Genomic DNA, 17,599 nt, shown 5'->3' on the forward strand with positions numbered 1-17,599 from the left:
TGTATTGTCGACTGGATGTGGGAGTGGGAGTCCTTTGGTAAACAATTCAAAAAGGCTCTGCTGCTGACGAGGACGAGCGGTGATGATACACCGACTTGGCTGCATGCACTGATGACATCACTTCCTTTAAGAGTGTGACAGCTTAGCACATCATCGCTGTGACAGCCAGACGAGTGCAGCGAGTGGGTGGTCACCCTGGCAACAGCAATGCTGTCATGACCGTCTCCCTATATCCTACCTGACAGTCCCCGCTGGCAATGAGCACAACACACACTCAACAATGCACACGCCCCCACACACACACATATTCACAAACACTTTGTCAACACGTAGACATGTACACGTACTTTATCTTTCACTGTGTCTTCTTTAGAAGTGAAGCGCTCACTCAAAACAGCTCTGAAACACACGCTAAAACAATGCACATGCCCACACGCCCATGCTCCTTTGGGCATAATTATGTGATACAAAGAGGAGTACGATCTCCCATGGGGCAAAAAGGAAATACAGTGAAGATTTAATGTAATCAGTGGATAGAGAGCGTAAACACACACTCCTCTAAGGTGGAAAAATGTAAAGAGCCTTTTCTAAAAATCGACTAAAATAATAAGTATGTATATCCACATCACAGCAGCAGCAGGTGTGGGCTAAACACATTCAGCTTGCCTAAAGAGATTCACTTGTTTCATGATTAACAATCTAATCAAAGAGTTTGACTTAAAGTATGCAAAGCAACCGCAAAGAAACAGAGGATTGTGAGAAGCACCACCGATGCACTGTTGTCCTGTCTCCTGTTTACTGCTCACTTGTGCTCTGTTGATAACGGCCATCACGGGCACAACTGACCTGTTTTACAGCCTATAAATAGTGACCGCGTTCATCGACAACTCTGTTTATGTGTGGTCTGTGTATCGTCCCAGTCCGGTGCTCTGCTCTGACCCAGTTTGGAGCCATTTGGCCAGGAATTGGTGGAAATGGGTCACGTCTTGAGCTGCACCAGAATGCACAGCATGAGCTACGCCACCTTAAGCACACAATCAAACAGCCTGTCACGCCGTCCATAGGTCATTTACTGCAGACGGATACAATGATCTACTGTTGAGCTACTACAATACAAATTATAATTTCACAAGAGAGAAATAAAGGGGCTGAAGGTCCCATTCACAGCTTGAATGACAACTATAAAGATAACTAGAGTACGTTTACTGAATTACTGCACTGATGTACAGTCTTGAGTAACTGCAACTCCACTACACATTTATTTGACAACTTTAGTTTAATAATACAAGATATAATTAACAGATAAATTATGATTTAATATGAAAGATTAGGACAAAACTTTATTTACACCTGAGGGGACATTCACAAGCTACCCAACAGATAAACTACATAAGTAGATAAACAACCTTTACAAGCTTCAACATCAGAGTGATGATGGATCAATAACTATAATCCAGTAACATAATATATATATTTTTCTGAAATAAGGCTGTCACAATATCCATCCATTGGTGTTAAAAAAGTGGTGGGGACATAAGGACTCAGATGAAAAAAAACATTTTTTGAAGGTCTTCAAAAATTCTAAATTCAATTTTAGACATGAAATAAAGAATCGTATTACTGTAGGTCAGAGAAGTTAATTACGGCAGGAGAAAAATCATAACACAAATTTATTATAAAAAAACAATATCAATATTTCATTATTTAACATCAAGGTTGTACTAGTATATCGCAACACTCCGCAACATGCCATTCTGCATTAAGAGTACTTTTACTTTTGGCACTTAAATTTTGATGCTTATACTAAATCCATGACTTTTAGCTGTAACAGAATATTTCAACACTGTGGTTTTGCTACTTTTACTTTGACTGAGTAATTCTTCCACCTCTGGTCACAGTAGGCTGGAGGTCAGTTTTTAGTAGAGCCCAATGGATATATCAATATTATCGGCTCATATTTTCCAATCACAGATACATCGGTATTGACGTATATGTTGTCCGATATGTGCCGATATGATAAGAAATGCTTGGGGTAGCTTATAATTATACAATTCCTAGTGAAGTTTGCTGTTTCAAGGCCCTGATGTCATTTTGGATAATAACGTTTATTGTTAATTGTTATTGTTATAATAATATCGGTCAATATATCAAGATTGGAATTTCTATTCTGGTTAATATCGGTATCGGCATCAGCAAAAGAAATCCAGTAAGGGCCGTGCTCAGTCTGTATACATCTTAATGCATCCTAATAGCCACTAGGGGGCAGATAGGCAGGTGTATGAATGAATGAGAGGAATATCAAATGAGTGCATGGGCAAATTAGGACAAATTAGGGCAGACCAGTTGTGAGTATCCACATGTGTATTGAAGCAGGAATTTAGAGAAACTTTTGATTGTGAAGCGGTCAAATCCCTGAGGTGCAGATAGTGTATAGACAGCACTGACTGTTCCTGCTCAGTCGCTTAGACAGACAGAACTGTCTGCATTGATCCTCATATGGGATTATCCAATTATATATACTGCACACTCATTCCTCCACAGACATTTAGTATACACATTCATACCGTCAAACCAGAACATTTACACTTCATCAAATGCACACAAAAATAACAAGATACACACAAAAATAACAACAATAACAACAACTCCTACATATATGCACTTCAGTGTCCACACACATCCGCGAACTCTAGGAAGACAGTGTAAATTTTGTTTTGTTCCTAAGGAGGACAAATTATGCATAATTAATGCAAACATGGAATATAAAACTGGACAACTTGTAGTTTATTTTCTACTTGTTGACTATGAATGTGTCAGAGCTCCTCCTAAAACTTGCAGAATTTGTCCCACAGGTAGGAATATACGAGGAGATTACATGCGAATGGCTATTTCAGCTGTGGCTAAGCCAGTGCTCAGCAGAGGTAACCAACTCGTCGGGAAATAATTTAGGATTAGATAGGCTGTCTAATCTCTTTATAGAGGGTGTGCCATCTCAGCAGACATACCTGCCTACCTCTACATCCATGTCATATCTCTTAAGGAGAGCTGCGACTTTCTCTTTCCATATATTATGGATGATACGTTCAGAGTCACCGGTAACAGGTGTTTCTGAGTGATAGATTGAAAAACTTTCTGTGCCTTTTGGTTGTGACTATACATGGAGCTGCCAATACACAGTGAGTAAATATTTGGCGTTAATGAAAAGTAGTTGAATTAGTAGAGTTGTAGATTAAGAAAAAGCTTAATACTGAAAGCATTACTAAAATGTTGTGTGTGAGTGTGTGTGTGAGAGAGAGAGAGAGAAGTGATGAGAGAGAGAGAGAGTTGAAGAGTGGTCCTTCAGTGATGTAATCAGTTTTCTCATTATTGGCAACCTTTCTAACCTGCAGGGGTCTCTCCTACAAGCATTACATGAAGAACCCACACGCGCATGCAATTAATGCTATCCCGTCAAGTATCTTTATGTGTGTCTGCGCATACACAGTCCTCCTCATGTCCCAGTTGTTAGAAAAACTCCTTCAAGGACATACACAATGTCCAGATGTCACTGTGCCCTTGTGAAGTTCATAGTGTTCACACATCAGGTCCTACAGCCAGGCAGGTCAACCGCAAATCAGACCACCGACTGAGGTCTAAAAATCTGTGAAGTGACTGAATAAGGTGGGAAATAAAAGTCTATGTCTCTAACGCACGTCTTTTCTGTCCTCTCTCTTTTTTTTTTTGCAGCCCAAATTGAAGTTATACCATGCAAGATCTGCGGAGACAAATCATCAGGTATCCACTATGGAGTCATTACGTGTGAGGGATGTAAGGTGAGACATTATACTTGGTTTTTTTGCACCTAATCTGTGCTTTTCAGGTACTTGTAAGTCTGTATTCACGCTCTTTTGTGTTGACATGTAACCAGGGTTTCTTCAGACGGAGTCAGCAGAACAATGCATCCTACTCCTGCCCTCGCCAGAGGAACTGCCTCATCGACAGAACAAACCGCAACCGCTGCCAACACTGCCGCCTGCAGAAATGTCTCGCCCTAGGAATGTCCAGAGATGGTAAGATCTATGTCTACACAGGAATGACCATCACTTAACTGTTATATATGTTGTGTATGAGTTTAAACACTACATTAATGAGCTTGGTTCTACAAAATAAGCTTCTACTTTGTTTGCTTCTTACTGATTTATACTACCTGCAGAAGCTGTATGACCTTTTTAAGTATTCATTTTGTGACTGTCTCTTGTTCTGTCTCGCTGTACAGCGGTAAAGTTCGGCCGCATGTCCAAGAAGCAACGTGACAGCCTGTATGCCGAGGTCCAGAAGCACCAGGCACGACTTCAGGAGCAGCGGCAGCAGCAGACAGGCGAAGCAGAAGCTCTGGCGCGTGTTTACTCATCCAGCTTAACCAACGGACTGTCCACCCTTAACCATGAGATTGGGGGCACCTACGCCAATGGTCACGTCATTGAGCTGCCAAAGGGCGGCCACGGAAACGGAGGCGGAGTCCCAGGAGGATACTATGGCATGGACTCCACCCAGCCGTCGCCAGACCAGTCAGGTTTGGACATGTCGGGTATGAAGCACATTAAGCAGGAGCCGGTCTACGACCTGACGCCAGTGCCCAACTTGTTCAGCTATGGAGGCTACCAGGACAGTCAGCTGGGACCCAATAATGTCAGCATGGGAGAGCTGGGTAAGGACTGCATGATATATTTTGTTCTGTTTTGTAACACAGGCACAGCAGAATGGTTTTAAAATCTACATGAATTATCCACATGGGAAAATTACCCACAAAGCAGTCCTGGTAGGAACCGTGAGTCAGAGAGCTAATCTGAGAGCAGAACAGGAGATCAGACAGGCTTACACAGCTATCTGACAACCTGTCATATTACTGTACATACAGCTCTGTTAGCACAAGTTAAGATGAGGATAAAATGATGGATTTAACACGAATACAAGAAAATGTTAAATTAAGCAGTAAGTGGGTAGAAGTGAAAAAAAAGCTTTAAGTCTCTTCCTCTAGACTTTAAACATTTAAGCAGCATAGGAGATACGGTGCAATTTCAGGGCCAATACCACTATCTATTATAAGTAATCAAAGGGACCAATAACTGATATATAGTAACGATATACATTTGCAGTAAAAATGAAATAACTAGTGATGGAATCGAACCAAGAACAATTGACATAAGTACTGTACTTAAAGGCAGGGCAGGCGAGTCGAGATGTCTGTATTTGACGATCTCAGAATGAGACTCTGCAAAAAACTATCTCTCTCAAGAATCGCCTTCCCTACCTTTAAGTAAAATTTTGACTTGCTTTCCCTGACTATTTCAATTTTCTGCTACTGCTCATACACATGCCATATACCACTTAATCAAACTATAAATGAACAGCCATACTGCACCGGAAGGAATAAATGAATAAACAAACAATCATCTCTTCCAGACCGTATTGCTCAGAATATCATCAAGTCCCACTTGGAGACATGTCAGTACACAACAGACGAGCTGCAGCAGCTAGCCTGGCAGACACACTCCTACGAAGAGGTCAAGATGTACCAGACCAAGGTAAGGCTTTATGTTATTATCATTATTGTGACTTTAATTTTCAGCTACTCCTGCCATACTAGAGCTTTGAAGGTGTTTCATTGTCACTTATACCTCTGTGTCCAATGCATTCATGTGCTTTGAAATGGTTTTTCATCAAGACTTGTAGACTGACAAATGATGGGACAGAATGAGAAAATAGCTTTTTCATTAGTGGAGATGCAAATTCAATTCAGCTCGTCTTTTCCTCTCCCTTAACATAGAGATGAAACACGTCACATGTCAGTCAGGGAGGACGACAAGAGTTACATTAACTGTCATGACTACAACTATGCAAGTACAAAACATACAATCCTAAACCATCGGTGTGTTTGGTTCTAGCCCCGGGACGTGCTGTGGCAGCAGTGTGCCATCCAGATCACCCATGCTATCCAGTACGTGGTGGAGTTCGCCAAGCGCATCTCAGGGTTCATGGAACTGTGCCAGAATGACCAGATCCTCCTGCTCAAGTCAGGTGAGTTGACAGGACTGATCATGACGTGTCAGGGATATATCTTTGTCTTGTTACCGGTGAGATGATGTAGCTCAGGAACGAAAAAATCCTGTCTCAGTAAATCAGCTTCAAACGCATCACAATCTGTCTCCGTTGTTGTTCCAGGTTGTTTGGAGGTAGTCTTGGTGCGAATGTGCAGGGCGTTCAACCCTCTCAACAACACTGTACTCTTTGAAGGGAAGTACGGAGGCATGCAGATGTTCAAAGCTCTAGGTAAGACATTACAAACTTTGCATTTCTTCTAGTCATGGACGAGGGAAAAAGCCAATCGAAACTATACCTGTGAGTTATTTATTAGTGTACTGAAAACCTCTCTCTTTTTGTCTGCCCTTCTCTGTCCTCTTCTCTGTTTCCCTCCTAGGTTGTGATGACTTAGTGAGCGCGGTGTTTGACTTTGCCAAGAGTCTGTGTTCACTGCAGCTGACGGAGGAGGAGATCGCTCTGTTCTCAGCAGCTGTACTAATTTCCACAGGTCAGTGCACATTCCCTAATATTATTAGAATACAGGAAGCAACCTGCGTGAACTCAGCGCCTGCACTGACTCAAGGCACTTAGCAGGAAGCAAAACAAGACAGTCACTCTGTTTTTTGTCAGTATCAAACTGCTATAATCACAGTCGAAGTCATAAAGTCCTTGTAGTTCTACTGTTTTACAGAGCGGCCTCTGAGCTGTATCAACTTTATGAACAACTCTCCATCAAATCAACACTTCCTTCCTTTTTTAACTCAGACCGTCCATGGCTGATGGAGCCTCGGAAAGTACAGAAGCTCCAGGAGAAGATCTACTTTGCTCTGCAGCACATAATGCAGAAAAACCACATGGACGAAGACGCATTGGCTAAGGTAAGACAGGCCTTTAGAGTTAGATAAGTCATATCGAGGTACAGTAGCCGCAAGGCACTGTGTTAGGCAGAAGAAACTGATGAGTCAAACACATACCGCCTTTAGACCACAGTAAAGGAGTGCTGGTTCTGGGATGATGATGGTGCTGGTTCGGAGTTGGTTCAACCTGCAAATTCTTTAAGAGTCAGTTTGCTTTTCCACGGGTAGCCACCATGGAGTCACATCATTCAGTCACTGAATACGTCTCCAATTTCCCAGCATTGCAAGTCACAACTGTGGCAGACTTCATCAACTCTTTAAAAGTGTTGCTCCTGGCTTTACATGCCTACATTGGCATCCAGTGGTCCGACTGGTCATCGGACCACTGTTGCTTCGATTTGGTGTCCATAGTGAAAATCGTTTGTTTATTCTCCTGTGGATAAGCCAGAACATGCTATACTATCTGTTTTTTAAAAATAAAGGTCATTAGCAATTTTAGTTGGTGGTTGGTTGATAACCCAGCCCCTGACATAAGCAGTTTTTTGTTTTAAACCAGCAAAGTGTTGGTACGGCTACATGTATAGAACCGGTTTTCCTGGCCTGTTCTTTGGCTGTCAAAACACAAAGAACTGGTCCCAAAGTAGGCACATGCTCCGAACCAGCTCCTGAACCTCCTTGGTCAGAAAGAGGGGACAGACAACAGCTCCTCTGGCAGCTCGACTCTTGTACAATAAACTCACATCTAATTTTATCTTCGTTTGTAGTTTACCAGTCTGATTTCCACTTGTCCTTGACTGTATCTCCATCTTGTGTCTGACAGCTGATCAGCCGAATTCCAACGTTGTCCGCCCTGTGCACGCTCCACACCGAGGAGCTCCAGGCCTTCCAGCAGCTCCACCCGGAGACAGTCAATGTCCTCTTCCCTCCGCTCTACAAAGAACTCTTCAACCCTGACCCCAACTCCCTGCCCATGACCATGCCCAAGTGACTGCCTGTGGTCTCAACACAGCAAACAGCATTAGAAGAGGAACAAGAAAATAAGAAGACAGCAGCGTCTGACGAGACAACAGCAGCTGTGTCGATCATGTCATCAACGTGGCAAACACATATTCCCGAGCTCCCCCAGTCTCAATTCAGGCTGGAGGGTGAGGAGTCATCTGCCAGAAACTTACAGATACCGCCAACAATACTAGGAATGTCCAGCACTTATCCCATCCTGTTCACCGATACAGTCTGAAGAATGTATATATAAATGAAAACGCGCCCCAAGCCACAACCTAAATGGGGCTTCCTTCTGTCTCCTGAATTGAACTGACTGACCAGAAATGTACAGACTTTAAACCATCTAGGAACAATTGTAAGCTGTCAATCTTTTAAAAAAAAAATGGGTAAGTTAATTTGTTTTAACTTTGGAAAAAAAACTTTTACATTTGTTTGATTTTTTTTTTCACGTGAAGAAATTGTGAGGCTGAAGAAGCTGGACAGGGGAGGGAACTGTGGTTTTAGAGAAGCTATTGTAGATATTCTTCTAGTGCAGAGCGGATTCCAGTATTACTTCTTGTTCTGTTAAAATAAGTTAGTCCTAATTTAAATATACAGCAGTCCAATGTGGCTGATTATACCTTGTCTATGTGTTTTTATTTTATTTGATAGTTTCTTGTGTACAGAATTTGTAAAGTTGAGACTTGTAAAAGAATATTGGGTAAAACCGGGAGTCGATTCGGGTTTTGTTGATATATAGAAGCCTTGTCTGGATTTTGTTCATATGTAAAGAAGGTACTGCATCCTTCTGATGAGAACTTATAGAATTGTAAAGAGAGCATATGAAGGATTTAAAAAAAAAGAAAATAATGGCTACTACTTTTCAAGGTGAAGATATATACATAAATATTCTATTTTGCAAGTAAAAGAATCAGGCAGATTTGCCGTCCTATCAATCATCTATTTCTCGCTGCAATAAATATGTCCAACAAACGCTGGACTGCTTTCGAACAATCAACCAGAATCAACCAATCAGAAACTAGGACCTCCTATAAATAAACCCCACCTCTTACCGAATTCCTCTCACCCCGCCCCTTATTTTCTTATGTATTAGGGCCTTGACATGAGATTTCGGCAGAAATCACAATGAAGAAGTGGATAAAAATTCCACCAAAAAGATCAAGATAAACTTGAATTTAACTCACAACTTGCCAATTTTCAAAAGCCTGTATGAGCGCTGTACGCCCTCATCCCTCCCATCACTATTTGCACAATCCAGTCAGTGGATGTCAATCATTCCAGGCTGTGAATATGAAGGACCATTTTCTCTAAAGAGCAATAACTTTCACACTGCCTTTCTGATCTAACTTCTCTCCTTTCCATCTCTTCTCGCTCAACAGGGCAGCAGTTTTAACAAGAATGCACTATATTTGACTCTTGAATATTAAATATGTCTAACAATCATCTCTATGGATGGTACTCATCCCACCGCAGACTCTGCAGTGTTTTTAATGTCACACAATATGATCTGGGTTAACACATATGACTTATTGAAAGATGGTTAGCTACCAGTGATCTTTTAAAGCTAAAATATTACATTGACAGTTCACTCAGAAAGCTGTGATAGACAATCACTTTTTTTGCTTTTCATTAGTCATTCCATAAATGAATAGCACTTATCATGTTTGTTGCTTTTTCCACATAAATGTTTGAGCATTTGGCCACTGTGTAAGATGTGTATTTGGTAGCTATCACTGTTTGATAAGTGAAGGAACAGTTTGAAACTTGATGCTCTGTATGCATTACTTTTGTTAAGAGATCTATGTTGAGCAATGACAAATCTAAGTGCAACTTCCCTTTTAGCCAAGCTTTTTATCAAAATAAGTGATAACAGATACACAATAATAGCACAAAATTAATCAGCTAATTGTACTTGGTTACCTAAATACTTGCAAAATGACATATTTGCTCTGTGGAACTAAAAATGGAGATCTGCGTTGGGTTGTTTGCAAATGTTCAACTTGCTATAAGCACGGACACAGTCTGACAAGTTGTGCAATCATTAACATTAGAAACACTTGAACCATTACCATTTTCACACTTACATATGTTTACTCCACATGGTAAACAAAATAACGAGCATCAATGTTTCAGTGATCCATTCATAAAGTCCGTCCTTCAACCCCTGACCCGACCCCAGATCAGAGGCCAGTGACTCTTAAGACAATCACTTGCTCATTAAGGCTCGATGCACTACACAGCATCTCTCAGGGAGCAGCTCTTTTTCTGACTTTGCATTAAAAGAGGGTTTAATATTTTTGCAAAATTTACAAAAAATTTAATTATTAAAGAATAACTTTTTAGGATAAAAAATGGCATACGTCGCCAAACGTGTGCAGGCGAAGGAATCTGCCCAGACAAGGCTTTGATAAGTGTGTGTCTGTGTGTATGTGTGTACAGAGCATGAATTCACTGTCCGTATCTCTCCAGAGCCCAGACTAGATGACAGGCATTGTTACGTAGCACATGAAGAAAAACAAAAAAATATATACTGTACGTCAGCGTGCTCTCATCACCACTGTGCACTCATGTTTACTGCTTATTTTGCTGCTTTGGGGACAGTGAGAGAAGTCCACTAGTAAGCTGTGAATCAAGCGCCATCACAACACCCCTGGGACAGTGAATTCCAACTCTGAATATGAAGTTTTTGTGTGTGATATTTTTATTTTCCCTTGTTAGACTGTGAATCAGAGGGGTGGGATGGGGTTATGAGAGGGGATGTGCTGGCAAGAACGAGTGGCAACGCAACACTGTAAGTAAGATACTGTAGCAATAAGAACTGGAGGCATTTACTACTGTCATGTTTGCATTGTAAGATTATTTTTTATTTTATTACTATTTACTATTATTATTGTTCTTATTATGACTACTATTCTTCTATTACTATTAGCCTATTGTTGTTCTGTTCTATTTGCATGACGTTTCATTGCAATGAAACATTTGGGGCTTATTTGTGTTTTCTCTTCTCATGATATTGTGAGTTTCGTGGGAGGGGTTATTATTGGCGGGGTGGGCGACGGGTTTTAGGGCAAATTCCACATCATTTCAGTCAGTTCAAAGCAAATTTTTTTTCACAAGCTGAAATCATTTTTAAATAAAATGCTCTTATTTATACACAACCAATTTTAAAATTTGTTGTTCGATTTGAAATGGCTTATTTTTCTCTCAACCTTTGAATGTGTGAGTTGGTATAACCAGTCAGTGAACGGCCCTTTTCTGAACTGGCCTTATTGAACCGGATCAAAGACCCTTAACCTGAAGTGGGAGGGGACGATATGGGGAGGGTATCCTATTCTGAATGTTATGGAGTAGCCTGTTCAGTGTGAGGGGCTGAACACATCATGCGCCTTTACTTCACTCCATCAACACAGACTGACATCGCAGAGCGCACAATAAAACTAGTCGTCATTCTATGTGATGGCTCAGACAAATTGCGCATACATTTTTTAATACACTTGGTTTGAAATGCATTTCCTACACTTAGTCAATTACACTCCACCCAAAACCTCCTCCTCCTTTTCCTGAGAAATCTGTGTGCGAGTGTGTGTGTTTGTGAGACAGAGAAACAGAGAGAATGAGATGTTTGCTCTACCAATGCTTTGTAAACTTTCTTGATGCATTACACGTGCGTGCAATTGGAGTAGTGTTGAAAATTGTTAATTTATTGTTTAGAATGTCTTTGCATCCCAGCAAGAGCAAATAAAACAAAATGTAGCAACCTGTTACCGAAACCTAAAAGGTCGTCGGGTGACAGAACCTCTTTTACACAGGATTAACAAAACAAAACAAAAAATACAATAAAACAAGACTTTTTTTTGTTGTTGTTTTCAAAGTGCCATAGCTAGTGAGGAGAGGATTGGCAGAGTGGGGCGTAGATGCTTTACTGTGTGAGTTTACTTGAGAAACCAATCAAAAAAGGGGAACTCCAAGGAAAATGTGTATTTAATTACACTGACAAACAGTTTTTACATTTTATGCTTTTTTCATTTGGTGAGCGGGGACTCTGCTGGACTCTGAACTCTGACTCGACTAGAAATCCATGAGCTCTACTGGAGCTTTTTTTTTTTTTAACATGATGATGAAAGAGTGTGTGCGTGCATGCGTGCATTCATTTGCATCAAAGAGAGCCACAAACAGCCACATTTGATGGATCAGAATGGGTTGAAGTTCAGAGCTATGCAGGGCCCTTACTGAGTCCTCCTTTGAGATGTATATACAATGTGAAGGTCTGAAGTGATTTTTGTTAAATTCTATATTTTATCGCTTTTGTAGACATTTTGTTGTGGGAAGAAAAAAAAATAAAAGAAATTTTATGGGTGCATTTCTGCCTCGTTATTCTGTCACATACACACTTTTTATTTCATCCAAACATGGTACAATTTTGGAACATTATGTATATGTTAATTTTAACAGTCATGGTTTCTGTCAGATTCAAAATATGTATCAAAAAAGTACAAAAGAATTTTTAAAATGTAATTTAGAAAAAGTAGTTTGTTGTTACTGTTCTCTTTATGATTCATAAGATAAAGCTTAATTATATAAAACCAATTTTTATAAAAAAATAATATGCAACACTTCTTTCCTCCTGACAGTACTTACTTATTAAAGTGAAACAATATATTAGCATTTTTTTTTTTTTACAAATTAAAGTAATTAAATCTCTAGTGTCTAGTCACAGACTGTTCATGATTAAATACAACACTGTTTCCACTGCAAAGGAATCAGGGCTGCCGCAGGATACCGAGACAGTATCTTGTGAGAACATATGTGTGAGTGTGTGTTCAGGCAGTCTCCGTACACGTGTTGGTAAAAGTGCAAGTGTCTTTTTTTCCCTACTTCCTGGGTCAAAGGTTACACCTCAGTATCATCGTTCTCTTGTTCTTCCTTCCCCGCCGTCGGCTCTGCCTCACTGCTGTTCTTGCAGCTGTCCGAACACTTCCCTAAATCTAAAACAACAGAAACATCAGTTAGCGACATGTCGTTCCAATAACGCAGTCATTATCACAAGAAAGAGAATACTGACAGGCCTGGGAGGAAGTCCATGCATCCAGCATGAATAATTTGGTTTGATTTGTTGGAGAAATCTTGGAGAGGACACAAGAAGAGGAAGAGGAAACACAACGCACCTTTGAAATATCAAAACAACTGTGTCTGATTGTTAGTGTTTGTGTGTTTGTTTGCCGGGCTTGTTTGTTTTTGAGCACAGTTTCTTTCCGAGCAGTTATCCTCCAGATGCCGGTATCGTGCCTACCCAGAGACGTTAATTAATAGCTAATCAAAGCTAATGTCTCAGCAGCACATCGCCAGCACAAAGACATGATTAATACGTAATCAAAGGCCGTGGAGCACAACGCACAAAGCAGGGCCCACCCCCATGCCTCAAACACTACTGTTGTTATAGAAATAAACGAACACTCGCGGCTTAATTAGCTGGCTGTTGGTGTGTGTTGTCTTCATTTGAAGTTGTTGGGGATTTATCTCAGAGCCAACGTAGGCCTCCAGAGTGACGACACAGAGGTGACATACGAATACATGCATAAACACACGTGCACAAGTAAAAAACACAAATGACAAAAAAAAAAATCCTTTGTATACACTACCGAATGCAAATCACATATTGGTTTTCAGAATTAGATTTAAAAAAGCAAGGTTTTTTTTGTACAAACATCCTTTCTCACCACTTCTCTCTCTCACACACACACACACATCCACAGCAATGCTGAACATTTTCTGACCTGTTAGGCCCAGTCTACGGCAGCAGGCGCCACAAGAGTGCTTCTGCAGGAACCCGCTGATGGCAGCATCTCCAAGGTTATCAGGACCAAAAAGCATCTCACCCCTGCCACCACTGCAACAGAGTCAGAGAAAGGTTTGAACATCTGTTAGAGAGAATTTGATAATTTCTAGATTTCTTCAACCAAACATTATTGATAACCTCCATCTGCTGCTGGTCACTGTACCTTTGATTGTCTGCCATGATCACCGTTGGATCAGTCAGTTCTTCTCCAACTCCTGTCAACAAAACAACACAAAGATAAATGACAGATATTGTGATTAGGCATGGAACGGTATGAAGATTTCATGTCATGATTATCCTGTCCAACATAATTGTGATTCATAAAATCATCCGGATAATCATCAAAATATTCATAAAACTAAAATTGCACTACTGGGATCACTTTATCCTTATATTTGGCAAGAAAACACAGGTAAAAAAAAATATTTTTATTGCATCACAGATAGGACACACATCATCTTTTTGAAAAACGATCAAAGAATCTTAAAGTGTCATAAAACGTAAGGGCTTCATGCACAATAAATAAATGGTAGGTACCCTCATTGCTCTGTAGTGTTTTAGTTTGGAATCCGTAGTATTTACACACTTCCAATTTGACTTGTTTGTATGTACAAGCCATGCCTGCAGCCATGGTGAATGAATCACGAAACCAGATATTCATAATTATTTCGATTCACAAAATTCCCGATAATGAAATATCACCTTGATCAAATTCATGTGTGTTTTTTATTGCGATCCATGATAAAATCTTTTATCGTCATATCTCTAATTTATTAGGTCACAAGGTTGATTGCTATTTGAGTCACGATTTTAAGAGTAATGGTAATTATTTTCACTGAAAAGGAATAGAGCGATGATGATATGATTTTTTTCCCCTCACATCTTAAGAATATGATTTGTAGGCTGGGACATCTCTGTAGAACCACAATGCTTTATCTTTATCAAAAAAATGCAGCATGTGAATATTCCACTTGGCCATGTTGTGATTTCAATAAAATTTTAATTACTGTGCAACCGTGAACACTTGGTAAAATAGCCTACCTTGTATATCGAGCACCAGAAGCTCTCTAGATGAGTACTCGTATGTCCAGTGTGAGAATGCTAGTAGCATTTCTTCCAGTGAACAGCAGGGGACAATCTCCTCTCCTGTGTTGTTGTTGTACTTCCTGAAGTCACCAGACATGTTCCTCTCAATAGTCAGCCACTGGCCATTTGAATGCCAGAGGACCAGTGATACATCTAGAAACCTGGTGGACAGAAAAGAGATTTTCAGACAAACACAGATGCATACACAAGAGAGGGGACAAGCACACACACACACACACACACACACACACACACACACACACACACACACACACCTTGGTGAGTGTTGCATATCTTCAGGTTTGACCTGGTTGAACACTGTCATCATCTTCTGGGCTGCTCTCTGCTGCTGGATCTCCTTCAGGGATGTCAAACAGAGGTTGATCATAAATTTAGACTTGCAGGAAGCTAAAACTTCAAATTGCAAACATTTAACTAATAGGTGCAATTCTACTAATCAATTGAATTCATATATACTTTTTAGATAAACGTACCCTTAAACAAAGCTGCAGTGCTGTGCTACCATGGAAGTACCTCTGCCAGGCACGAACCACCTCCGCTCTGAAGGCTTTGACTATGTACACCAGACCAGGTCTGAGCACGTCCTGTTCTGCCCAGGTGCACAGCACCCTGCAGCCTCGCCGGAGACCCCCATCCAGAGAGCCCTCCTCACTGAAGAGGGGCTGCAGCATGGCAGACAGGCCTCGTGACGACCAGGAGGATACTGTGTTGGATTCAGGGTCAACATTGGAGGGCACTTCCTCCAGAGAGTAGATGCTGACCTCTTCACCTCCTGCACAGAATGAGGAAAACAGTAGATGAAGAGCATGGAAAGAAATAGAAAAAAATTTAAGATGGTAATCAACAAGAAATAAGTTTACTGTGACACCAAACAAAAAAGTTACCCATAATGGAAACAGGTGTGAAGGGGATGGTGTGAGCCAGTCTCATTAGGTTGTTTCTCTCCACAGCTGTTAACACACAAACACAACAAAGAAGAAGGGGAAAAAAAGCTTTTAAAGTCTGATGCACCAAAAAATATTGACAGTCACTAGGCCTGTCATGATAGCTACTTTTTCTTGGATGAAATAAATTGTCCCAGAAGTAATCGCAATAAATAGTTATTGTCATTTAAAGACAATTTTATGCCACTGATTTGATAATATACAGAATAATAAAGCAAATAACTCCTTTCAGAACAGTGAATTTTAAATTCTTAAGAAAATATTTAAATACCATATAGAAAGAAAATAAATACCAATAAATAAAATGTTAAAAATTCCCTTCCGTACACACCAAAGTCTTCCTTTGGGAAGGGAAACAGGCCATATCAAGGTCAGATAAAAAAATTATCGACATCTACATATATCTGAAGGTCGATAAAATGTAAAATAACTCAATGACGTAAATATCGTGACAGGCCTGATAGCTAAAATAACTTAATTTAGTATTTTAAATACTATTTTATTACCTGAATAGTGCGGGTACAAATTGTCAGTGGACTGGAATGAGGGGCTCTTCACTGCAGCAAGCAAAACAAGGGGAACAATTAAAATGCAAAACCAGTGAATGTGTGTGTATAAAAACATTTTATTGGAAACAGGTCTGCACTCCATGTTCAGAAATACCTTCAGGGGCAATCCCACTCTGTAAACTGCAATGGAGACATAAAGAAAACCATTTGAATTAATTTGAAATTTACGAATATTATGGACAGCCGAAACAAAGGCTGACTTACGAAGACCTCCTGCTCATGGATCTGGCCCAGCTGTTCCATGCTGAATGAGTGGGGCTCCACATATCCTGAAGGCCAATGCAAAGAAAATCAGACCAATCTCACTGGCATATTATACATTCAATACATATTGTAGTTCCTCAATATTTATATAATAATAATAAATAATATGTATTTATGTTACCACTATTACTACAGTACATATTTCAACTTGGTACACATTTACCTGATGAGAAAACACTTGTTTCTGCAACAAATCCATTGGTTCAAAATCTGAAACAATATTAATATTTTCAATATTCAAATCTTTAAAACAAAGCCAACACTGTAAATACCTTTATATATATTATTAGGTGACTGTTCTTTGTCTCTTAATGTTTACTCTGGATTGGTTACATAAATAAATTTAGAGGCCAAACAAGCTCCTTATCACCCTCTCCTTCTCCTTTTAGTGCCACTTTGTATTCAGGTCAATGGATGAAGTACGCTGACAGTATCACAAATAACTAATGTGCACTTAATTTAAACATGACTAGCTCCTTACTGAGCTGACTGAGGCTGGTTGAAGCCGACCAACATGTAGGTTCCCCTCTAAATCTCCGGAACCTTTTCCAGCAGGCATCAGACAAGTGGGACTCCATGGTTTTCTGTTTTCCATCAGAAACAGAGAGATGGAAAAGTTCAAATTTAAATTGTATGTTCCATGTTGTATTAAGTGCATTAATGAATCATAATGGAGAGAGTTTAATTGTCATGAATAAATCTCAACAGTATGCTCTGAAAAACAAATCTTGTCACATTACAGTTTCTGGACTGCTCTCTTGTATCTTCACCGTCTTCCTGTTCTGGCTTTTGCCTATGCTGTCAACTTGAGTGAAGTCAGAGGACTTGGACCACTCTGCAAAAAAAAAGAAAGAAAACACACATGAGCTGTCAGAAAGGCTGTCTGCATTTTTACACTTAAGTATATTCAGTACACAAAAGACATAATGAACATCCAGATTTTTTAGATTACTATATAAA

General features: G+C 40.0%; 2 protein-coding genes across 4 annotated transcripts in view; one reads left to right on the top strand and one right to left on the bottom strand.

Moving 5' to 3' along the window:
- Positions 1 to 12,277, top strand: part of rorb (RAR-related orphan receptor B) — a 25,324-nt gene extending 13,047 nt beyond the window's left edge. Inside the window, exons 2-10 of the mRNA XM_084358915.1 lie at positions 3,727 to 3,812; positions 3,908 to 4,049; positions 4,256 to 4,687; positions 5,443 to 5,564; positions 5,925 to 6,057; positions 6,202 to 6,309; positions 6,458 to 6,568; positions 6,826 to 6,938; positions 7,738 to 12,277. Coding sequence (XP_084215041.1) covers positions 3,727 to 3,812; positions 3,908 to 4,049; positions 4,256 to 4,687; positions 5,443 to 5,564; positions 5,925 to 6,057; positions 6,202 to 6,309; positions 6,458 to 6,568; positions 6,826 to 6,938; positions 7,738 to 7,905 — 1,415 coding nt within the window. The 3' untranslated portion in view covers positions 7,906 to 12,277. The remainder of the gene's footprint in view (positions 1 to 3,726; positions 3,813 to 3,907; positions 4,050 to 4,255; positions 4,688 to 5,442; positions 5,565 to 5,924; positions 6,058 to 6,201; positions 6,310 to 6,457; positions 6,569 to 6,825; positions 6,939 to 7,737) is intronic.
- Positions 11,883 to 17,599, bottom strand: part of trpm6 (transient receptor potential cation channel, subfamily M, member 6) — a 24,772-nt gene continuing 19,055 nt past the window's right edge. For all 3 annotated transcript variants that reach the window (XM_084358913.1, XM_084358914.1, XM_084358912.1), the window contains exons 28-40: positions 17,380 to 17,474; positions 17,121 to 17,223; positions 16,803 to 16,849; positions 16,580 to 16,644; positions 16,470 to 16,495; positions 16,313 to 16,363; positions 15,747 to 15,812; positions 15,336 to 15,634; positions 15,117 to 15,199; positions 14,797 to 15,002; positions 13,919 to 13,970; positions 13,694 to 13,806; positions 11,883 to 12,904 (exon numbers count right to left, since the gene is read on the bottom strand). In XM_084358913.1, the coding sequence (XP_084215039.1) occupies positions 12,810 to 12,904; positions 13,694 to 13,806; positions 13,919 to 13,970; positions 14,797 to 15,002; positions 15,117 to 15,199; positions 15,336 to 15,634; positions 15,747 to 15,812; positions 16,313 to 16,363; positions 16,470 to 16,495; positions 16,580 to 16,644; positions 16,803 to 16,849; positions 17,121 to 17,223; positions 17,380 to 17,474 (1,301 nt within the window). In that variant the 3' untranslated portion in view covers positions 11,883 to 12,809. The remainder of the gene's footprint in view (positions 12,905 to 13,693; positions 13,807 to 13,918; positions 13,971 to 14,796; positions 15,003 to 15,116; positions 15,200 to 15,335; positions 15,635 to 15,746; positions 15,813 to 16,312; positions 16,364 to 16,469; positions 16,496 to 16,579; positions 16,645 to 16,802; positions 16,850 to 17,120; positions 17,224 to 17,379; positions 17,475 to 17,599) is intronic.

The sequence above is a fragment of the Pagrus pagrus genome (assembly GCF_965226575.1).
Source record: "Pagrus pagrus genome assembly, chromosome: 8".
In the NCBI taxonomy this organism is placed as follows: domain Eukaryota; kingdom Metazoa; phylum Chordata; class Actinopteri; order Spariformes; family Sparidae; genus Pagrus; species Pagrus pagrus.